The sequence below is a fragment of the Pseudonaja textilis genome, chromosome 1 (assembly GCF_049901715.1).
Source record: "Pseudonaja textilis isolate UNSWEBS1 chromosome 1, rPseTex1.2, whole genome shotgun sequence".
Classification (NCBI taxonomy): Eukaryota; Metazoa; Chordata; class Lepidosauria; order Squamata; family Elapidae; genus Pseudonaja; species Pseudonaja textilis.
Window position 1 is genome coordinate 301,949,921 of NC_141990.1, and position 25,370 is coordinate 301,975,290.

General features: G+C 37.1%; 1 protein-coding gene and 1 long non-coding RNA gene across 2 annotated transcripts in view; one reads left to right on the forward strand and one right to left on the reverse strand.

The window, feature by feature from the left end:
* Positions 1-25,370, reverse strand: part of LOC148128279 (uncharacterized) — an 88,380-nt gene that overhangs the window by 54,930 nt on the left and 8,080 nt on the right. The window contains exons 3-4 of the long non-coding RNA XR_015741186.1: positions 9,273-9,321; positions 5,228-5,274 (exon numbers count right to left, since the gene is read on the reverse strand). This is a non-coding gene — a long non-coding RNA (uncharacterized LOC148128279). The remainder of the gene's footprint in view (positions 1-5,227; positions 5,275-9,272; positions 9,322-25,370) is intronic.
* Positions 22,846-25,370, forward strand: part of LOC113435043 (uncharacterized) — a 72,856-nt gene continuing 70,331 nt past the window's right edge. The window contains exon 1 of the mRNA XM_087922265.1: positions 22,846-23,041. Within this exon, the coding sequence (XP_087778391.1) occupies positions 22,987-23,041 (55 nt within the window). The 5' untranslated portion in view covers positions 22,846-22,986. The remainder of the gene's footprint in view (positions 23,042-25,370) is intronic.

Below are 25,370 nucleotides of genomic sequence, written 5' to 3' on the forward strand. Positions count from 1 at the left end.
TTATTGTTTTTTTTAATAGTTTCAATTCCAGGGTACCTTATTTGTTGCTTTTGCTGTTTGACCCGGTCAATCAAAACTTTCTCTTCTTATCTTCCTCCTGCACATTCTTTTCCGGTCGAGTTCTTCTTTGTGGTGGCCATTTCGGACCCCTGCTACAACCGCCTTCAGGAAAGGGAGTAATGGCCAGCTGGGGAGGAGAGATGCGGCTCTCCTCAACCCTGCAGGCAGCCTCCCTCTTCTTCACCACCTCTACGGGGTGACTTAGCCCTGAAACCAGCCGGCTCGGGGCGCTCCAGCGGCGAGCACGGATTGAAACCTCGCAGAGATGAGGTTTCGGTCTGTCGCCGAAGAAGCTCAAACCGGAAGTCAAAGATGCATTTGATTCTATCATATTCTAGTTATATCCTTGATAAAATTAATCCCAGAAGTGTTATAAGGATCCCTGTCAATCCTATTTTGACAATTCACTGATTTGTTTGTATTAACTTTCTTTTATCATCTCCTTCCATCATTTCACATGGTGCCTCTTCATATGCATAACTGGATATCATTTTGATGTAGAGAAGAATGAGAAGAATGAAGAACATTTCCACTATTTTCTGAAACCCAAATAACTACAGTTTTAAACTTTGATGATGAAATGCATAATAACTGGTCTTAATAAGATTATTTTTAAAAAAACAGTGCATATGGAAAGGCTATGCCTAAAGGAAGCAGAGGCTATTATTTATTTGCGTATCAATTTATTCAAAATTAGTTCTGCTGAAACTGCTACTTAAAGATGCATTGCAGAATTAAATCATATACAGAATCCAGTCAGCAAAAGGCACATTAATCCAACATAATATGATGTTATTTAACCACATATGAAAACTCAATTGTAGTTAAAGATTTCACATGAGAAAATTGATATTTATACCTGGGTTATCTATCAACTGGTATGACAATGAACACTTACTCAAAACATAGGTGTATTGTCTATTTTTATACCATGACTAACACTGAGACAAATTTTCATAAATTGGTATTTTGCTGTGTATCCTTTTTTCAATGAATGCATTCACAACACAAATTACAAGCAATCAATCCATAGCTAAAACATAAACCAACAGTAATATTATATTATAACAATTTGTATTAATATGTACAAAATATATATGCATTTACCACAATAGGAAGCTTGAAAATGCATCATCATCACCAAAAATTTCCATGTTGTCTTGTATATTTTCTCCATCCTCTCTTTTTAATTATTGAAATCTGTTTTTAAAAATGTCAATGTCTAAACATGAAAAAAATATTCTCTATGTTTAAAGCTCCAATAAGTAGAAACAAATCAATAATGTTCAATTTAACAAACTACAAATCGTTAAATTATGTATTGATTAGCAATAGCAGCTATGGTTTAATCATCAATGCTATCGCTGATCAATTCTTAATTTAACAATTTGTAGTTTGCTAAATTGAACATTGATTTGTTTCTACTTATTGGATATCAGCTTTTAAATCCAGCTTTCAAATAGACTGAAAAGCAGAAACAGGGTTATTGAAGGCTTAATGAAACAGAATTTGAATTGAAAATATAGCTTCCAATTATTGCATCTCCATGCATATTAATGAAATGTGTCCAAATAATTTTATATAGTTTTCTAATTCATAATATACTAATGGAATTTTTCTGAAAGCAATACAACGCTTAGCAAAGTTTAAGTAGAATATACGTGCACTTTAAAGTAATATTTAGTATTGTAGTGATGTGTTCCCAGATACTACAGGCATGGGAACACTACAAAGAAATGAGACAAGCACATTCACATGCTCCTTTCTAGGAAGATAAGGATAAGATATAATTCTACTGGTGTTATTGCTGTTTTGAACATTCTTTCCATTTTGAATATGCTCATTTCAGAAATGGGATGAAATTCAGAGTGTAGCAAATGGAAAAATGGGACTGATTTCATCGGAATGCTCCACTTTCTTTATTACAATGATCACATGACTACATAATGGTCAGTGGCCATGGAACTTACAACATAAGCCACTGGGATGGTATGAACCTACAGAGCTATGTAGGTAAATGAAGAAAGTGATGAAGTTTTCTGGAATGGAAATCTAAGCAGTGAGTGGTGAAGCAAGTTTTATAACTATAAAAAATGGTTAAATAATTATGGGATAGGAAAAATCTAACATCATACAAGGAGAAAACTGATCTGTGGACTTCAATTCCCAGAATTCCTGAGTCAGCATGATTAATTCAGGAATTCTGGGAGCTAGATAATGATTTGATATGAAATTAGTAAGAAAGTTGGAAATGAAAAAAACTTTAACCTTAGACTGTCCATTATTGACCTCACCCCTTTCCTAAGTGGTCTGTAGGGGGCAGGCATAAGCGCATCAACGTGCCTATTGCCCCTGTCCTATTGTTTCTTTTATTTTTCTGATATGTCTCCATTTCATGTATTCATAACTACGTATATACTTATACCTATTATCTTGTAAGCGATTGACAAATCAAAAATAAATAAAATAAATAAAATGTAACCATGATTATATATGAACGTTGTAACCTAGAATCACGTTGCTTACCTGAAGAGATGTGTAAAAAATAAAAATTAAAAAACTTTTATTAAAAAAAAGAATGTTGGTAGGTTTGTTCCCCCAAAACTTTCAAAGCACTTTTGTAACTAAATCAGAATCTAGGGTTGTAGGTGTATTTATTGATAAATGTTGGTGTTAAAATATATTGTTTTCAATGTTAAAAAAAAGGAATTCTGGAAGTTGAAGTCCATAGATCATAAAGGGGCCATAGTTGTCCACTTTTGGTTTAACCTGATTTCTCTAACTATTAGTCCTTGCGTGTGTCCATGAGGTATTGAAGAGTGAGTGGAACTGTACTGTTATATTAATTGACTGCAGCAAGAATCCTATATACCCCCAAATGGAAAGAAATATCAATTCCAAAAATGAAAGAATGGATGGAAAAAGCAATGGAGTTGACAGAGATGGTAAAACTAACTGCTTTAATTAAAGGAAAAAATTAATCTAGTTCTGTTTCCACTTGGAATTCACTTGTGGACTTTATGTTTGAAACAGATTAAAAAATAAAACATTGATTTTAGGATTTGAAGATTATATTAATTCTTTTCTTATTTACAGTAAATGGCTAGTATATAATTATGTAAAGCACAAAATTGAGATTGTAACTATATTTTGTATTTTACTACATCAAAATATTCATAGGCAACAAGTACCAGTCAAGATATCTTCCTCTACTTCACCCAAATTCAACTTACTGAGGCCAATGGCATTTGTGTATTACTTCTCCACACACTGACAACAGTGATGCATATGGCTCTGCAATACATCCTACAGCACCTGGAATCTCCAAATACCTACACAAGGGTCCTCTTCGTAGGCTTCAGTTCAGCATTCAATACCATCATTCCAGATATTCTTCTAAGTAAATTAAACCAACTAGCAGTTCCTGAACACACTTGTAAGTGGATCATAAGCTTCCAAACAGACAGGAAACAGCAGGTGAAGCTAGGCAGAATCACAACTGATATCTGTACAATTAGCACACACACACGCCCAAGGCTGTGTACTTTCTCCATTTCTCTTCTCCCTATATACCAATAAGTGCACCTCAAGTGATCCATCTGTTATAATACTGAAGTTTGTTGATGACACAAAAGTGATAGGTCTCATTCGAGATGATGATGAATCCTCATACAGACAGGAGCTTGTATAACTTGCCTTGTGATGTAACCGGAACAATCTGGACCTGAATACACTCAAAACCATAGAAATGGTGGTAGACTTTAGAAGAAACCCTCCCATACTACCACCTCTTATAATACTAGACAACACAGTATCAACAGTAGAGACCTTCAAATTTCGAGGTTCTACTATATCACATGACCTAAAATAGACACCTAACATCAAAAATATCATCAAAAAAGCACAACAAATAATGTTCTTTCTGCACCAACTCAGAAAGCTCAAACTGTCCAAGGAGCTGCTGATACAGTTCTACAGAGGAATTATTGAATCTATCATCTGCACCTCTATAACTGTCTGGTTTGGTTCTGCAACCCAACAGGACAGACACAGACTTCAGAGGACAATTAGGACTGCAGAAAAAAGAATTACTACCAACCTGCCTTCCATTGAGGACCTGTGTACTGCATGAGTCAAAAAGAGGGCTGTGAAAATATTTACAGACCCCACACATCCCGGACATAAACTGTTTCAACTCCTTCCCTCAAAATGACGCTATAGAGCACTGCACACCAGAACAACTAGACATACGGACAGTTTTTTTCCCCAAAGCCATCACAATACTAAACAAATAATTCCATCAACACTTTCCAACTATATACAAGGTCTGCACTACTATTACTGTTAATCTTCTCATTACTCCTTATTGCCCATCTCCTCCCATTTGTGACTGTATGACTGTAACTTTGTCGCTTGTATCCTTACGATTTATATTGACTATTCCCTAGTATGACTTGATTGCTTATTGTACCCTATGACTATCATTAAGTGTTGTACCTTATGATCCTTGACTCTTGATGAATGTATCTTTTCTTTTATGTATACTGAGAGTATTTGCACCAAGACAAATTCCTTGTGTGTCCAATCACACTTGGCCAATAAAGAATTCTATCTCTTTATCCATATAGCAAAGGGAAGATAATAGGACTGGGGAACAGCATACAATTCTTTGCATAACATCCATCCTTGAATTCTTCATTCCTTCTCTGTTTTTCTGGTCCTATCAGTGCCCCTCAACTGTGACCTTCTCTATCCTTAGCTAAAATAAATGCCACTGGGTATTCAATGGCCGAGAAATGATGATATTGTCATAGCATTTCCTAGAAGCACACCACTATCTCTTACAATCTCTTTTTACACGTTATTGAGGGGATGTAAGAGGCCTCATCTATTGCTTTTGACAATAAATCCATAGGTAGCAGTACTGCAAAGATTACAGGCAAGAAATCAGTTATTATAACAAGCAGAAGATGTGTCAAATGATAAGGGAGAACAAGATCATGCTAGCCGAAACTAAGTAGTGGGAGTGGCAGGCATTCATCCTTAGGAGAAGAACATTATTTTGTTAGCCTCCCCAACAGAGAATTCTGATTTGCCACTGGCTCTTTTTTATCAACAGCCTTACTACGTGAGGTAGTTTTCTTTTGAATGGAATGAGATTACTTACCACTTCTCTGTTGTTTAGGAAGAATAAGGATGGTGCTGCTTTTCACTCTGCAGAAGATAATTAAAGGCAATACGCTATAACCTTTCAGTACATCTGCTCCATTTAGATGCATCTGCTAAATTATATCTCTTGCCCCACTCCACCCTCTTTATATGGGAAATGCAAAACAGTTTTAGGAATTATGATAACAGTAATAATTTTCTTAGATTTCCTTTGGTTCCTTTGATCCTGAAAGATCTGACAGAACTTGAGAAGAACTTGCTTAAATCTCTTCATTATACAAAATAATCATCTGTTAAGCTAGCTGGACCAATGCCAGTTGTTAAAGAGGCTGGGGAAAATGATGGGTCAGAATGGAGAATTAAAAACTGCAGCCTCTGGATCGTCTCCAATCTTTTCTGCTCCAACACAGAACCTACTTTAATGTCTATATATGTGTATGCAGATGCTTACTTTCTCCCCCCCACCCCCTCTCTCTGTCTCTCCTCCCTCCCTCCTTCTGTATTCTATATGCATATTAGACATACATTTTGTGTGTATGTCTATGTATGTGTGTGTGTCCATATTTATTTCAGGGCATATTTAGTTCACAACTGGGCCTGGGGCTTCTGTTGCTAAGTGAGTCATGAGCTTTTTTGCCACAGTCATTAAGTGAATCATGCAGTCATTAAGGGAATTGAGCTTGCCCCCTTAACTTTGCTTGCCAGAAGCTGGTAGAGAAGGCAATCCCATGATTCCAAGACACTTCAACATCATAAAACCAAGCTGGCTGCCAAATGCAATAATTTTGATCACATGACTACAGGGTTATAAGTCATTTTTTCAGTGTTTCTTTGTAACTTTGAACAGTCACTAAACAAATGATTGCAAGTCAAGGACTATCTGTATGTAACAGATATATCAAATTCCAGATCTATCTAGAAGTAAGCTTTATTGAGTTTAATATATGTCTAGTGGATTTTACTCCACACCATTCATTCTACCTTAAAAACTTTGGGAGGTTTGGTTTTGTGAAGTTTATGAGCAGAAAGAATGCTCAGTAACCTTACAATTGTTGGTTATTACCGTATTTATTTTTTGTCACTAAAATAAATTGATGCTGAAGGTGACCAAAAATAAAGAAGAGAACTAAATAACCAGAAGAAGAAGAAAAAGCAAAATAACACAAAGTTAGAATTCTCTCCATTATAAATTTAAAACTGAAACTAACAATAATATGGCAATACCAGGGGTGGGATTCTACCAGTTTGCACCTATTCTCTAGAACCAATTGTTAACATTCTAAGCAGTTTGGAGAACCGGTTGTTAGAAGAAATTACTGGCCTAATCCTGTAAGGAAGGCAGGAAGGAAACATTTTGGTGTTGCTTACAGAAACTGCCTCTCCATTAACCCTTATTACATTCTTGGTAGGACTAGACTTCCTGTCTCTGGAACTTCTCTGGAGTTTTTTTCCCTCCTTTGCTGGTACTTTGTGTGGAGTGACCATTCAAAGTTACAATGGCACTGAAAAAAGTGACTTATGACCATTTTTCACACTTACGACTGTTGCAGCATCCCACAGTCGTGAGAGGCCAGGCGAGGAGATGTGTGCCTCGATGTGAGTGATATTGAATTGGCCACGCCTAGCCAATAACATGACCACCAAGCCACACCCACCAACTTAGCCACGTTCACAGAACCGGTTGTTAAAACTGGGCAATATTATTGTTCAGTCTCAGTAGAGGAGGGAGCCAATGGTTGTAACAGTGTCCTTCTGTTAATGACCTAACTTTACAAATTTGGGGGGGTTATGTAATTACAGGGCCATGAATACAAAGGTGGTAGAGTAGGGGTGTCAAACTCACGGGCTGTGGGCTAGATGTGTCACACCCACCCCGCTTTAGCAAAGGGGGGAAGTTACTATATGTCACGTGATGACGTGACACCACAAATTTGACACCCTTGGGTTAGAGCACCAGTGTATCTAATTTTGAATAACATCTATTACAGTTAAGCCAATTATAAGCTGTCAAATTCAGTATGTTTGTGTTGTGACCTTTCATTGACCAAGGGCACAAACATTTGTTAATTTGTTTATGAAGACCAAGAGCATCAGAAGGCCTGTAGAACTATGGGGACATTTATCAAAGTCTCAGGAAGCAGGATTTCCAAATATTGGAGAGGGGAATTTATGCCTTGCATAAATATGTCTGCATGTACATATTTATGCAAGGCATAAACAAAGATAAGAACGCTTTGTTCTTTTTGTGTGTGTTTGTTTTCTGCCAGACGATCACCTTCATGTATCAGCAATTAAATGCACAAATATGGAAACATGATTTTTGGGATCTCAGAGTTTCAAAGAAAAAAAAGTTGTTCAATTCAGTATATGTCCAGAATTAAAACAGAACATAATAAAGGAGAGGTTTAATTTGAGCAACATTTCTCCAGTCTAAATATTCTATTTTCCCATACAAAATAAGTTTCAGAATTAAACAGTGGTAGAGCCACTTTCAACTAAAAATATCCAGAGAAGATTTTTCTCTTAAACCCAAGCAGTGTGGACTTGAGCCATAGTTGCTCTGAGGAAAATTTGGCCGAGCCTGTTCACCAATTGCTCATGTTTTTTTTTTCTCATTTGGGATTGATTTGGGATTGATTGTCATGTAAAGTACATAGAATGACAGCCAAAGTCCTGAAATCCCTTTGATTTTATGACATGTAAGCTGACTTTTCAAACTTCTAGTTCACTGCCTGTTGAAAGTTAAAAACAGGATAACCACATGAATTCAGTTATATGCTCCAAGGGATGTTTACTTCTCTCCATGCTTGCTCTGTTTTTAATGGAAACTTTTACTTCCACTGCTTAATTTCAAGCCAATTTCCTTGCTCCAAGACTTCTGACTGTGGGCGGATGTAGGTGTGGGTCTTAATTGTTACAACCAATTTCCTGAAATTGCTAATGGTGGGGAGGGAGGTATTTTAGTTGTAGCTATAGAAACAACTAAAAGCTAACCAATAGCCTCCTACTACAAGATAATGCTTTTATTTGGATGTTAACTGGAAGGTGCTTTTATAGAACCAGCCTGCTTTGGGGTCTCAACTGTGCTGACTGCTGACCAGCCTGGCAAATCTAGTATATTGTTGGCCACATGCCAATCTCTTCATAAAAGGAACTTCTGTAAATCACATTACTCCCTCAAGTCATTTGATGCTTCTATGGATAGTGTGCTGAGTCACAAGGACAAGGTTACATAATGTCAAGTTAGCCAGGCAAAATGAATTATACACAAAACATTTGACTTTCAGGATTAGTTTGGAACCACCCGAATTCTCGATTGAATACTCATGCAATCACATTTACACATGAACAAACATAATCATATGCACCACACACATCTCTTCACATCAAATAACTCTTTTCTGGCTGGGTTAACCCCAGACTTGTCAAACTAGAACTTCAACCATTCCCATCCAGATTGGGGAAAGCTATATTAATCCTTTCCATTCCCACTTTCTGAAATGTGGAAAACAGAACAATTTAATGTGGAATGTTGAAGATGCTAAAATGTGTGTGGTTTCATCTGTGTGCCTACTAGATGTGGAAATGTTGCTCTACTCCCTTAATACCATAACCAGCACCAACCACGCCCACTGTTGGCATGCAACCCCTCCAGTGGTGGGATTCAAATTTTTTAACTACTGGTTCTGTGGGTGTGGCTTGGTGGATGTGGTAGGGGAAGGATACTGTGAAATCTCCAGTCAGAGGTGGTATTTGCCAGTTCTCTGAACTACTCAAAATTTTCGCTACTGGTTCTCCAGAACTGGTCAGAACCTGCCACTTCTGAACCTCTCCCAACATGCTTGCCAACATCAATTGTGACCCATGGGCTAAAAATACTTTTCACTGGCATTATACAAATGGCAACCATTTTTTCTGACTGCTAGCCTTTCATGTACTTAAAGCAATACTATTGATGCATAAGAGAGAACTTTCAGAAAATCAGACAAATGCAAAGGTTCATTAAAAACAATATGTAAGTTTAAATCAATACATACACTCACCCACTTATTTAGGGCTTGGGCATGTTCATTGGCTCTCAGTGTTAAATAACTATTGAGAAAACAAAATTAAAATGTGAAATGATGGAATGTAGGGTTATCACACTCAGTCTGTTTATTTTTTGTTTTGACCACCAGATATTAGAAATAAGATAAAACCTACACAAAAGGGCCCAATCATTAAGAGAATAAATAAATGAATACAAAAATTAGTTAAAACTTTAAAATAGTGTTGTTATAACAAATAAAATATTAGAAAACATTAGAAACTTTTGATCAAATGTTCTGTTTAGCAGCAGCCTGTGCAAAGCTTGCTAATTTCCATAGCAATATCTCCTTTTCCTAATTCACTCGATATTCAATTTTATAAGAATAAGGTCAAAATGCTTTTCTTACCAAGAGGGGTTCACAGTCATCAACTTGATATCTTCATCCCCCTTTTCCCCCTCCCCAAGACATTCTTGGAGTATGGAATATGATTGACATGGGAAGAGTTGACTGACAAGCTAGCTCACTAAACTGGAATCAGGCCCAAAGTTCCTCACCAAATGCATGTACGATGGAACTGGATAGCTGATCTCTCCATACTTCTCCAAAGAACTTCTCCAACTATTTCTCTATGGCAGAACTCTTGCTTAGAAGGGCAGAAACATTGCTATGGAAGAAGTCCTCTTTTATGCCTTTCTCTGGAAATCATTTGAAGTAGAAGATGTCAAGGGGTTGCAAGCTGTTGCAGAAAAAAAAAAACCTGCACCCATTTATTAACTAAATATAGGAACACTAAATTTCACCAATGAAAATCTCTCCAAAATGCTCTCCTCCATTAGGGAACAAAAATAGGCAATAAATCAAATTCCTTTTCATAGAGTCAAATAAAAAGGAATGCTCCAAACTGCACCATTTTAGTGCAGACCTTCTTACAGCAACTACAGCTGGGTGTTTCTTGTAGCTATATATTAAAACAAGCTAATGCAAACATGTACTAAAAAAAAAGACAGTTTTCCGTGCCATGTTTAATATTAGATGACATAATCTTTGGGATGTCTGCCTGAGAGGAATTTCTTTTCCATCCACCTGGTATCTGCATTTAAGAAATATAAAAACATTCCATATGTGCAATATAGGTAGCAGTGAGGAAAGACATGACTAATCAAGAGGAAATTCATTTTTCTTCATGGTTTTTTTTTAAATCTCTCTTTCCCACCCCATCCCTAAGGCAGATTCTCAGTGCAAAGCAAGTCTGAGCAGTCTAGAGAATATTTTCCTCTGTGATGCCAGAATCCCACTCCAGAGAATGGCAGTTGGAGAGGAGAGGAATGCCTTAAAAATGATTAGAGGTCTGTGCATTCTGGTAAAATTAATATCCATCACTGCCTGAGCCAGATTTAGATTATGATCTCCTGGGGGCAATTGCAGTACTTTTCTGGTGCAGCACGTAGAAGTACAACCTTGGCATGAAATGGATTCATAATTCATTGGATGCAGGCATACTAGTGGCTGTTAACGGTTTCCAGCACTGAAACATACATTCACAATGAGTTGCCATCCCATCCTTCTGAAGTGGTGGTTGGATGACCAAAGATAGAGGAGATACCTCGATGGATCAGAGCAGTGGTTTCCAACAGCTTGGGGGGGTAATCCATTCTCCCTCTGCCATGTTTTTAATCAAAATGTTCCCTTGCCACTACCGAAGGCTTTTTTTTAATATACTCGTTTTACCACAGAAAATAAGTTAGAAATGCATAGAAAAACAGACAAATCCCACTTCTGCAATAAAGAATTTAATGATGGGCCAAAATCGCCCTGCAATTTTTCAGAAAATGTTTACTCCTGTCAAAGGTACTTTTATTTATCTAGCTAGTTTTCTGAATGCTTGAGAAATTTCAGATCTCTCTAGGTGGTATTTTTGTGTTAACTAACAGTAAGTCCTTGAAGACCTGATTTTATTACAGAGTCTGGAGCTACGGTTATGTTAATGGTGTTGATTGGTTTGTTATCTTGGCTGCTGTATATCTTATTATTTTGCTGTGTTGTTTTTTATCTTGTTTTTATTTATTGTTAGCTATCCAGAGTCATATATTTGAGATGGGCTGCCATATAAATTAACTAAACAAAGAAGCCTTATGGCTAAAATGGCAAAACTGTTGAAAAGCTTCCTGTTACACATCTTTCCATCACACTGAAGCCTTCCAAATTACTCACACTTCAAAATATAAAAAGGTCCAATGGAAGGAGTTCTGTACTTAAGAATTAATGGAAATGTAAGAAATCATGATTATATTATTAAAGTCTAAACATACACACATTGCCTCTCTCCTATTACATTGACCTGGTTCACCAGGAGAGAAGGCAGAGTATATGATATAGGTCCCATCGATCAGGGACATATGTCTAGTGGGACCAGAAAAAAGGGTCTTTTTGGTGGTGGCTCCTTCTCTATGAAACATCACTCTTCCTGAAGTACAGTTGGCCCCCACTGGGTTGCCTTTCTGAAAGGCCCTAAAAACATGGTTTTGTCAATGGGCCTGGGGACCATGAATGGAGATGGAGCTGATTGCTGATTTGACAGTGGGGAGAGGAGTTGAAGGGTTATGAGTTTTTAGATGATGGATTTTTAAATATTGTAAATGGCCTGAGTCACCTACTATATCTGTGAGTTGGGTGGCCATATAAATTTGATTAATAAATAAAAATAAATAAATATTGCTTACCCACTGAGAAACAAATAAATGCAGGAATAACTCTACCCATGATAATTTCCCCTGAAAAAAAATCCAATTTAGAAGATATTTCAAAAATAAGTTCTCTTTCATCATAATAACTGAGAACTAGCAGGGAGAAAAAGAAAAGGAGGATCTTTCAGCCTGGCACTGGAAGGAATGAAGGGGTTTTCTTTTTCATACACTGGAACAAACAATAATTTTTATATTAGATCATGAAGCACGCAATCACTGAACTGGTTGTTATACTGGCAGCATCCCACCCCTGGATATGAGGCTAAGTAGGTGCCTTAAGCTTTGGAGGATCCCATTTTGATTTTTAGAGTTTGTGAACCTATTTCCAAAATGGGCTCGATCCATATAATCTCAACATCCCACACCTGGTATGGCTCTCCAGTAACAGCAAGGATGCACTCTTGCTTTACAGATCATGCCAGAATACTGTTAAGGACACTTTTATATATTTTATATAAACCTTCTCAGAAGGAGTGCAGTGGCTCATATGGTTAGAATGCTGGGTTGGAGGCCAGTGCCCATATTTGAGACCTAAGTGCTGCTGCATGAGAGGGTGATTCACTCCAGCTCCTTGATGGGGACATGAAAGGAGCCCCCACGGACATCCTTTGGGCAATAGTGATGTCACTGGCTAATGTAACACCAACCAAAAGACAAATTTCACACATATTTTCTAGAAAGAATGCCTCAAATACATCTATCTCTTGAATAATCAAGGGAAATGGATGGATGTTATGTGAGAGGCCCTAATTCTCCTCATGGAATGAAGCCTGGTAGACCAATGGCTGCCACATTTTGTTGTCATGCATAAGAGAAGCATCTTGTGTTACATGAGAACCGTGCTAAAGCTGATTAAGTCATTATCCGCTGGTCCTTTTGGGGATCTGAGATGCATTTCTTGGCAGTCCAGCATATTTTTTCCAACACAGACTTCCTAAAGAGATTTAAATATCAAATGTGAAAGCTATATGAAATGGTGATCCTATACAAATTGACACAATCTGGAAATGATATGTGACTGAACTGGAACTGAATGGAGCTTGAATGTTTATGGAATAGCAGTCTATCAAGAACAGGTCTGATCAAGTAGGGAAATAGTCACAAGCACAGTCTGAGAAATAGCCACAATCTGGTTATGTGGAACACAAAAGCCTAAGATATGGGAGATAAAAATGGCGTTTTAATGTGACAGATGGGTTTGACAGTTACCTACAGGGAGAATATCCATAGAAATCAATTTGTTACAATTTACATTGTCAATTTATTTTGTACTTGTGGTTTTGATCACTTCTTTTAGACTGCAGTCCCCACGATACTGGGTACTTCTGCCTGCATTACCAGAAGATGATTGATCAATTGTGCCATACAATCTAATTCCTTCACATAGTTTGATATGTAACAATAAAGTAATTTGTTTAGACCAGAAACAATAGAGTCAGAATGACAAATTCTGCTGAAATTCAAAATTACTTAGCTCATGAATATGTTTGTAATTCCTGAATACATAGCAAATTTCTATTTTAATCCATCACACTTTAATGATGCAACACAGATTGAAGATCAGTTTGTCTGTTCTAGACTGTGCAGTCTGTATGATTCTCATATAATCAATTATCACCTTTGTGGTATGATCCCCTGGCACTATAAAATTCAGAGAAAGATATGATGAGAGAAATGACATTATAATGCAGACAATGGGAAGAAAAACAGTACTATATGCCATACTTTCAAGATGTACTTTAGGAATAGTTGGTTAAGTGGCATTGAGTTGGGCCTAACTCCAGGCAATTGTGTAAACAAATGCAATTCAAATCTATTCCCAGCAAACAATTATACTCTTCTAAGGATCTCCTTGATCCTATTCAATCTTATTTATTGTCTTCTATGGACTTCAAGCACAGTCATTTATGTTTAGTCCATCTACTCAGGCTGCTCTCTGGTTCACATAGATAAAATGAGGAAGAAAAGAAGCACATTCAGATTTGCAAGGTTGTGGTACTATAGCTGTTACAATGAAAGTAGTCCTGATCTGAATGGCATTGGTTTCTTAGTCTGATCTACCTTAAAGGGCTGTCAGATGTATATATTCATTATTATTCATGTTTATGTATGGGGGGGAACTGTACAGGAACTGCTAAGGTTGAAGTACTACACTATTGAGACAGCTTACACAAAACTAGTTCGAATTTTCCTCTGATGGTAGAGTGATTGATTTCCAGTATTTTGTTCACTACCAAAGTATACCATTCCATATATTTATAAGACTGTCCAGCCTGAAGCTGACTTGACCAAGGCCCATTTTGAGGCTTCAATGTTGCCACACTGGAGCTGAGAGATAGGGAAGGGGGAACAGAGATAGCTCAGGTTTTGTAGCCAAAACAAAATGCCTTCTCCTGAGAACCAAGGACATCTCCACAGGTAGTCAGAGAGAGGAGGAGTAAAGTTACCAGGCAACCAGACAGCACCTTGATTGGACCATTTGACTGATTGTTTGGGAAAGGGGAAAAACTTTTAATTAGGTGAAAACCACGGTAACATTCAGAGTCGGTTTTCAACCTCCTGTGCCAATATATGTACAATAAAACCATTTTTTGAGGAACCTACCTGCCTCAGAGTTCTGTTTGCTTTGGGCATATTACTTGGAACCCTGACACTAACATAACATATAACTAAATGCATAAAACTGCATTAATAGAACCAAACAGTCAAATAAAATGCACACTACTGATCCAATAGTATGCAGGCACATATATCAATTTCCAAATGTTTAGGGAACAGCCAGTTATTAAAGGAGGGGCATGTGAATCTCCATATATTTTGTTCCAAAGGGTTGGAACAGCAATTGAGTAATGCTGCTTCTTGATCACAACTTCCATCACCTCCTAGGCCAAGTTACATGAAACGTAATATTGCATGCAAATCAAAACAAGTTGGCTGGATTTACCTTGGAGAACACAGTCTTACACCTTTGCACTCTCTCCTACAAGGTTTTACTTCAAGGATAATATCTTCAAATGCCTTTGAAAATGTAGAGCATAGTTATGTTGTTGAGCTGGCTTTCATTCGTGAATTGAAGTTTCCAATAGTCCTTAAGTAAAGCACTTTGCAACAAATAAATGTCAAAAGATAATGAAAACATAAGACTTTATTGATAGTGCTTGCTACTTCAAAAAGGGCCTTAATTGGAACAACAGCTAAAAGTGAGCAAATACACACTGGACATGGCTTCCACCTGTTGACCCACATGGATCTGTAAGACCAAATCAAGTTGCAGACCAACCTTTTAAAATATTCTCTTCCAGGATCAGCAGACCATCTAGCCATTACATGATTGCTTAACTCCAATTTGTTACAATTTAACTTAAATTTGTTTCATCCCAGCCCAACTCTCAAAGCTCACAGAATATAGGTAAGGAACCCCACAGCATCACCTATTCATATTCAAATGCTGATGTATATCAATTATATTTCATCTTACCCTGATGAATTCTCTCTCCTAATGGCTTCCCAAAGAAATTAAATAATACCGTAGTCCTTGGTACCCTCTGAGCTTGATTGTTTCCTTGCAGACATTTCATTACCAGACTAGGTAACATCTTCAGTGCAAGCAAATAATCAAACTCAGCACCAAGAAGTCCACAGTTCAACCCTGAATTGTGTATATTCTGTTCTATTGGTAAGTCCTATATTTCTCCATATAAAAAGACCTGGACTCAACCACTCAGTTGTCTTTGATACTTACAGATATTGCCCACTCAGGATATAGCATAAACACTGCAATATAATGCTCCCAAAATTCATAGATTCACTCTCTACAATAGTTGATTCAGGAAAATGCCATGATTAATGATACCAAAGGCAGCTGGGAGATCTTACAGATCCAGGACTGCACTCTTAACACTTTGAGTTTGATTCCTGGATGAAAAGAATCTAGATAATTCTGTTTCCACCTAGAATCCTTTTTAGCTATAGTTCTACAGTATAATCTTTTTCCAAATGAATGAATGAATGAATTCTTTATTGGCCAAGTATGAGTAGACACACAAGGAATTTGTATTGGTGCATGTGCTCTCAGTGTCCATAAAAAGAAAAGATACATTTGTCAAGAATCGTAAGGTACAACACTTAATGATAGTCATAGGGTACAAATAAGCAATCAAATCATACTAGGAAACAATCAATATAAATCGTAAGGATACAAGCAACAAAGTTACAGTCATACAAGTGGGAGGGGATGGGTGATAGGATTGATGAGAATAGTAATAGTAATGCAGACTTAGTAAATAGTTGGACAGTGCTGAGGAAATTATTTGTTTAGCAGAGTGATGGCGTTCGGGGTAAAACTCTCCTTATGTCTAATTGTTCTGGTGTGCAGCGCTCTCTAGTGTCATTTTCAGGGTTGAAACAGTTTATGTCCAAGATGTCAGGGGTCTGTAAATATTTTCACAGCCCTCTTTTTGACTTGTGCAGTATACAGGTCCTCAATTGAAGGTAGGTGGGTAGTAATTGTTTTTTCTGCAGTCCTAATTATCCTCTGAAGTCTGTGTCTGTCCTGTTGGGTTGCAGAACCAAACCAGACAGTTATAGAGGTGCAGATGACAGACTCAGTAATTCCTCTGTAGAACTGTATCAGCAGCTCCTTGGGCAGTTTGAGCTTTCTGAGTTGGTGCAAAAATAACATTATTTGTTGTGCTTTTTTGATGTTTTTGATGTTAAGTGTCCATTTTATGTCTTGAGATATGATAGAACCTAGAAATTTGAAGGTCTCTACTGTTGATACTGTGTTGTCTAGTATTGTAAGAGGTGGTAGTACGGGAGGGTTTCTTCTAAAGTCTGCCATCATTTCTACGGTTTTGAGTGTGTTCAGTTCCAGATTGTTCTGGTCGCACCACAAGGCAAGTTGTTCAACTTCCCGTTTGTATGTGAATCTTCTTTAAAAGGAATTTGGAACCTGAAATAAAACTATAATGTCAAGAATTGGTGTCTTGAAGACTACTTTCTTCAAAGTGTTCACTACCTTCAGAAGTTCCTCCCTCCATCTTAGCTGTAAGCTATAAATCTCTAATAAATCATAGGTTTACCTACTTGAAAGTGCTACTTTTTGCCACCTTTTAAAAATGGTAACTTTCAAGACACTCACCTGGGCTTCTTTCATGTTCAATCAACTTTTACAACATATAACTGCAAGCAGAAATATAATTAAGTTGCTTGTAATTGAGCAATACGTTTAGATTATCATTTCCCCCTAGTAATCTAATGAAAATCTCAAAATATAATTTACACAACTAAGCTAACCAAAACATAATAGACTGAAATGTTTCAATTTCTTTGTGGGAAAATGAAACAAAAAAAGAAAACAGTTTTGCTCAGAGGAAATTCCAGTAATAATGAACATAGCAAAACAATGCTACTATAGCAACCAAGGTTGCCTACTAAAACTATCAACGTTAATAGCGGCTCTTCCCATCATCTTTATGATGGGACAAAAATCACTACTTCACATTATATCAAGTGTAGGTAGTTAGATACTTATTGAAGAGGTCCAAAGTTTTCTGGGGTCCAATACTGACAGCAAAGCAAGCAGTTTTGCCATCTCCTAAATTGGATGCTACATTGGAGCAGATTACAATTGTATTCTATGTAGATCCTGAATCTGTGATAAACCATAGCTATTCAGGAGATATTTTTATTGCTTCAGGATGGAAAGCAATAATTTTAATGTGTTTTTTTTTAACTTTATCTAACACAGCTGCAAATGGAAACTCAATACATTTTTTCAGTTCCCGAGGATTACTTAGTAATCTCTAGCAAACATGAATATTAATAAAATAAAATATCACAGAATTAAGCCAATCAATGTTCATGACAATAAGCACAGAATAGAAAGAGATGGAGTAGGGTCAACTCTTCCATCAGGCAATGCGATAAGTTCCTCTTGTGGTAGAAAATGGGGAATGAGAACAAGAGGAAGATGGAGGCATTAGCCTGTTGCTCATTTTGTACGTGCACACAAACAAACTCAAATACACACACAAACTCTCTCTCTCTCTCTCTCTCTCACACACACACACACACACACACACACACACACACACACATTGGTGCAGTGAAGAACTATCTCCCATTGCCAAAATGTACTACTCAACTATTGTAATTGGCCTCTGCATATGGCACTGAAAAAACTTATCTTTCAGCACTGGAAGTAAAATGTGATTAATGCTAGATGTCAGAGGCTTTCCTTCTGCCTCTGCTATTAGACTATCTACTCAGTGCATTCTAATTTTTTTATTTGTATTAAATAGTCTTAAAGGGAAGATAAAAACAAATACAAATTAATAGAAGGTAAGGAAAAGAACAAATGCAAACTAATAGAATGTAAGAAAAAGAACAAATACAAACTAATAGAAGGTAAGGAAAAGAAAGAATTCAAAGAAAAAGCTAAAAATGCAAGAAAGGAAAAAGTAGTAAAAGAAAAATAGAAAAAAGATACAAAGTAGCTTTTGCTTTTCTTTGCAACAGTTATATGTACAATTATAAATTTACTACTTACTCTATGGTTACAACATAACTCTCTTCATTCTATAATTTATTCTGTCTAATCATTCAAAGTATAAATCATAAACTCATTTTTTTCTGTTTTACACAAAGTCCACAAGGGGTTTGCTTAGTGCATTCTTCTAGAAGTTATCTTTCAGAGATGAAGTATGCAGCTAGCCACAGCACACTATAGCAAAAGACAGTAATTTAAATTTAAGAAATTTAAGACATTATCATTGAAGTTTTCAAATTTGGGAAGCTCAGACTTCAATATTAGCAATGGGAGCAGAAGGCTAGATTCTGACATTGGATTCACCTCCAATGTTGGAAGTTTGTCTCTTAATTCTAAACAGATTAAACAATGTGGAAACTGTTCCAGCAACCATAGCATCTTCTAACCAATTTGGGAGACTGCAGGCAAAGATCTACAACTGGAGCAGGCTTATTCCCCAAATGGTTGCCATTGTGAATGTGGTCAGTCAGCAAACAAACAAGAATGCAAATTGATGAGGAGATTGGCACAGAGTGTGTTTTATGTTTAGGATTTTTTTTATCCCTCCTACCTATAAATCTTGTATCTTTTCTTTTAAGTATACTGAGGGTATTTGCACCAAGACAAATTCCTTGTGTGTCCAATCACACTTGGCCAATCAAGAATTCTATTCTATTCTATTCTAAATGCACATTTCCAAACCAAACATTGGTTTGGAGTGGCATCATGAGATTTGCCAGCAGGAATATGTACCTTCAAGCAATGGGTAACCTTGGGCAATGAGATTGCAACTAAAGAGTACCCGAAGCAATCTCTTCTTCATTATTTTGTTACCTCCCAACATGGTACATAGCTCATAGCTCAGTATTATTGTCCTGGTACCATAGCTCAATTTTATTGTCCCAATTTAAATGGAGAGTTTGAATGCTATTGTTGTCCTTCTTGTTTGTGTGGCATTTTGAAGTTTGCCTCCTGCACCAAAATCCCTGTGGTAGGTCATGTCCCAGCATCACATGATATGTAAGCCAAGTTGAATTTTTTGGAAAGAGTAATAGCTGGCAGACTTCTCCCAGGAGATTGGATGTGATTCAGCCTGTAGGCAGAGACGCAAGCAAAAACATCCTTGGAATGCCCCTCCCAGACTTCAGAATTAAAATATTTCTTCTCTGCCATTGCTGCAGCATTTGTTGTTGTTGTTTTTAAAAAAAATCTCACTGGATCATCTGTGGTGCTAAGAGAGCACTGGCTAAGATTGCTTAAGCCTTTTCTTATCTTTTAAATCCCTTTACATTCCCTGTAAACCAGGGAGATTTGTGCCAAGTGATTTTTATTGGGAATGAGAATTTTTGCAGTTTAAGAATATACAGAATGTTTTTTCGGATGTCATTGTGTCATTGAGTGTTAACTCAATGTTATTTTGAGTGCCAATGGCCTTTTTTGCAGATTAGATTTCCTATTCATATATCTCTGTTCATAAATGCCTGATGCATAATGATAATAATCAATTATGTATAGCCCAGTATTTTATTTTTACATGCTTGTCAGCAAGGTAGAAATACATTTCCCTGAAGACCAGCAAAAAAATTTCCTCTTTTTCCAGCTCTTCTTCAACTTCTACTTTGGGAAAGCTCTTTGTACTATTTGAAATCAAAGAATGTTTTTCCCACTCAGACTTTAATGCAGTCCTTCCTTAGGCTATCTTCTGCATGTAAGTTTCAATTCATGAAGATATAATAGATGTAATGCAAGAAATTCAGGAAAAGTTTATTTTATTGTCATCATCAGGTCAACTTTAACTAATAAAGAGCAATACTTGGAAAGAGAAAAGAATTTAAAACAAATATGATAGGATTCTTTTTCCTGGAGATTTCCAGAAGCAGTTGTTTGAGCAACATCTACAAACAATATTACAATTCTTTAAATCTGATGGTATTCAAAATTATTATTTATTATCTGTTGACAATGTTAAGTCACAACTGCCAGCTCTTTAGCTAGTGTTAGCCTTCATATGCATTAAGTTCTTCCCAATCTTAAACATTTTCTCAGCCCTAAGAAGGAGGCACCAACAAACCACTTCTAAAAACCTCTTGTCAAGAAATCTGTAAGGACTTCTCCAGACAACTGCCAGGAGTCAACAATGATTTGAAGGCATAAAAATGTGGTATGTACTGATACCAATATTTTGAAAAGCCACTGTTAGCCACTTCTGGTAAATCAAATCTTGCTGTTACAATTAAAGGTTGTTTTGGTCAGTTGGCAATCTGTATTACACATGCCAGAAGTGATAGACAATAGAGCTGAACCCACTCCCATAGTGACAGTTATATTTAACACCTTCAAGATGCCATATTCTAGTTCCTGGTGCCAGTCCTGTGGCATCCTAATTAGTTTTTGTATCCAGTGTCTTAACTCTGAAATTACAGGTGTGACACATGCATAATGAATAAGTCAGATAGTTTGTTATTCTGGTTGTCCTGTCATCATGCTGCTCTACTTGCCTCAAGGAGGAAATAATAAATAACAATGGGATCCTGAAATAAACTATAAATCAGCACAACAAAACCAAGAAAATTTCAGTACCACAACCAAATTAAACCTGCAAACTTTCAGGCTCCCAGCCTTTCCATTTCCCAATGCTTCTAAATCTACTTCCAAACACAAAGTTTATCCACATGTTAGCTACTTTTGGCTCTTTTCAGGCATCAAGGCACTATTTGAGAATCTACACATCTGGCAGGGAACTGCCAGCCAATCAGCATTTGCATGCCAGCCAAGAACTGAAAGCTTGGTCCTGTTCAACCAAACATCCTTTTCCCACTTTAAAGAAGAAAATATACTTTGTTTTTAAATTCCTAAGTAATATTAAATGTCCTAATATTGGGGCAGCAACTATATTATTTGCCAGCATCCCAGGAGCTAAGAAAGAGAGTGAGCCAAGAATGCCTTCAAGTTGGTGATGTATTGATTTTGAAGTGGCATTCCTGGCCTTAAAATGACTTTTCCCTATTCTGGGATCCAACAATATTCACACTGAAAAGATTAAAATTCCAAGTCTCTGTTAATACTATTATATAATCAAAAGGGGGGAGGGTTACCTCTTACAAGTCTGCATTTCATTTGCAAAATGTCTACATTTTTCTTGCACTTCACTTACTCCACGTTATTCTTGATTGTGTTTTCTAGCTAGTATGGGTGGAATATTAGAATCAAAGTATTAGAAGGGATGTAGCCGAAGACAGGATTTAGCTATAGCTCTCTGAAAAATATCTATCCAGTTTTCTACTGAAGCTCTTCCAGTGAAGGAAGAAATGCTCATCCCTTCCCCTCCCCCAGAGGAAGAGAGAGAGAGAGAGAGAGAGAGAGAGAGAGATTGTTCCGCTCCCTTACAGTTTTTATTGTTTAGAAATTGAGCCAAGTTCTTCTCTGGAGCGTCCACCGATTGGATCAAATTCTGCCCTTTTGAACATTAAGAAAAAAAGTTTATTTCTTTCTGAATAAAGACCTTTTAGATCTTCTAAAGCCACCATCTTCCACTCCCCAAACTTGATGTGTGCCGACCCCTTTGCTTTTCTTTTGAGAACTATATGCAAGAGATCTAAAGTACTTTTTTTTCCCTAAAAGAACTTGTGCAGTCCGTTTCATCTGCTTTTCATTTCAAACCACATTCTTCTAACCTACGCGAATTCAAACAGCCAAGAGACCCTTTAAATGCTAACAAATGTATTATCACATGAGCGTTTGTGCTTCAGTCCTCCAAGAAAGCTTATACAGTTATACCAGTTTCTAAGATGCCACACAGCCGTGTTGTTTTGCCATGCTGCAAGATTAACGAATCACTTCTGAAAATATAAACAATGACCTGCTCTCATTTTCTCTCTCTCTCTCTCTCTGTTCCTCCCCCTCTTCCCCCCACCCCCATCTCTGTTTTGAAGACTGGGGATCATCCAAATAAACTCTTGTAGCCCCCACTGCTCCGAAGATCCCACCTGATAGGTAGGAATAGAAATTGCCCACCCAGCCGGCCACTTTAACCAGCGAGGACCAGCCAATCAAGTGAGGGCACCAGCTGGGAATCTTCCATCAGTTTGGCTGGTCCCTGCAAGGAGGAGTTGCATCCGCCGCACCACTCCCTTTTTCTGCAATGACCTAAAGCAGCAGCTCTGCAAGGCTATGAACAAGCAAGTAAGCAATGCAGAGCCGACCTGAACCACTTGGGGCTCGTCCAAAGGGAGCATTTTTTTTCTTCTTCTCCTGCCGGTTGTGTCAGCAGTTGATTCCGACCAAGCTGCACTTTTAGTGCATTCCCGAAAAAAAAAAAACATTCAACGCTTCTGTCTTCTGCACTGGGAGTGATTCTTCAAGGCAGCCTTTCTCAAAGGAACCAGAGAAGCTGTCTCTTCTCTTCTCTCTTTTCTTTCTCTCTGTTATTGCTGTGCCAACCTAATCCACCAAGATGTGTGACTGCTTTCATCTCGTACTTCCTAACTGGCAAGGATCTCCAGCCAGTGGTGGGCTTACTTTTTTTCCTCCCTTCTAATACTTTCTTCTGTGCTGCTGCTGCTATTGCCTGTGCTGTGTTAAACTGTGTTTGTTAGCTGCAAAGTCGGCCTTTGTGATTTCATCCCTGCGGCTTTTAGGGTGTGGCTAATCCCAGATACTGCATGAATCAGATAAGGAGTGCAGAGGATCTTTCAATGTTTAGTCGGGAGGGCTAAACTTTCCCTTCACCTTTCCTCCTTACGTTGAATCGTGTTTTGGAGCTCTGGCACTATGTATAATTAAGTTAATAGCAATATTTCTGCACAACAGAATATCCGCTTTTTCCTCAGACTGCATGCTTTCAATTTCACTAGTTTTTAAAATATATTTACATAGCAATAAGTCTGTTGGTGCACCATGCATGGCATGATTTAAAAATAAAGTAAAATGTCTTTTTTAACTGCAATTGAAAAATGTGGTATATGGTTTATATGTGCAGACTACAGTGTTTCTAGTAAGTGGTGTCAAAAGTCTTAAGCAACAGCAGATAAAGTTAGCACTTTGGTATATGTGAGTACTAGTAAAAGCATTACGTTTGGCAGCAATAAGGACACACTTCCATAAATTTTAAAAGTTTTGAAAATAATGTCACTTTGTTCCCAGAATCCTCTTGAGAAAAGAGGTAAACAAGAGGGTTTAATATTTAGGAGATGAGGGTTCTGATTTCAACTCTATACAAAAGTCCTGCATCTTAATATTAAAGAAATTAGAAAAGGCTGGGGGTGAGCAGTGATTAGAAAATCAAACTTTGTGCATCCCCAGGGTTTCTCTTAATTTCTTTATGTATTTTTGCGTAAAACTGGAATGGCTCAAATAATGGAAGTAGATTAATTGGTAGAGTTGAAAAAAGTATAAACAACACCCACAGAATCTGCCCAATTATATCATTATATATTGGATCCATTCTATAGTAAACAGCTATATGTATCATATGTATCATTTTACTACATTACCAGTAAAACATCCCACCTCAACTTTATGCACATACTGACAAGAGATGATGGAGGCTGTAATTTTCTCCATCTGGTGGGTACTAATCAGAAGATGCTACAATAGAAATATATCTTTCAGTTTGTCAAATTTATGAGCAAAATTGCAACAGGAGTTGTTCCCTATTATAATGTAAAGGACATAACATGTTCACATGATAATCACAGTCCAAATGTACTGCCAAGTGCGAGGGGAAAGATAATAAATGCAACAGTCCCTGACTTATTCCAAAGGCAACTTTTTAAAAAGAGGAAGAAATGTAGTGGTTTAACAAGTTGGTAGCCTGATATATGTTTGATATATTAGAAATGTAAAGCGTGTGTGTGTGTGTGTGTGTGTGTGTGTGTGTGTGTGTGAGAGAGAGAGAGACAGACAGACAGAGACAGAGAGAGATTCAATATTAAGCTGATCATTTAGAATGATTTCTGTTTCTTGCAAGACCAAAGTTTACATCAAACATCTTCTATAAAGTGAACCCTTTCACATAGATGATTTTTAAGTGATTTTAAGAATAATATATGCTAAATGGCCACTGCTTAAATCTTAAAAGGGAACCTATTGGATGCATTATTTTGAATGTCTGGTTGTTAGCTTTTTTAAAAAGTATTTTATAATCCTGTTTCTAATGCCCTGGAATTTATAAGACTAACTTTATCAGTTCTTGTTTCTCAAAGAACTGCTACAAAGAAATAACTGTTTGAGCAGTCCTATTGACTGTTACTACTTTATGGCCTTTATGGAAAGAATGGCATTTTTCCACTGGGAGGAGCAAAATATTAGCTGAACTCTCTCCAAGTCCCAAGATAATATTTTGATTAATTATTATGATCTCAATGTCCAGGTTTTACAACAAGGATAATGACCAAATGGCAGTCTTAACTTGGGGAAATATCTGGCACCAAAAGACCCACCCTTTCCCCTCCAAATAATCCAGCTAAGATAAAAATACTTTCCTCAATTTCACATTAATACAATAGCGGTGATGAGAATCTCAGTGCAGAACATAAAATCATGACTGTATCTACTACCTCCTCTTGTTTTATGGTGGAATTGAGTACAGCCATTTGGCTGTATCAAACCCTGCCCATCTCCAGTTAATAACTTGATCCCAACAGGGAGTTTATGCTCCTTATTTATGAAGCTCTAGTTGCTAGTTAACCACAAGATTATTCTAGGGAATTGTTTTTGAAATTGAAAAGACTTAAGAAGTCTTAAGCAGCTGCAAGACTCAAACATCTGTATTGAAAACCAAATATATCCCAAGAATATAAGGTTTGGCATTTCTACTTAAGTATTTATGTTCTTGTT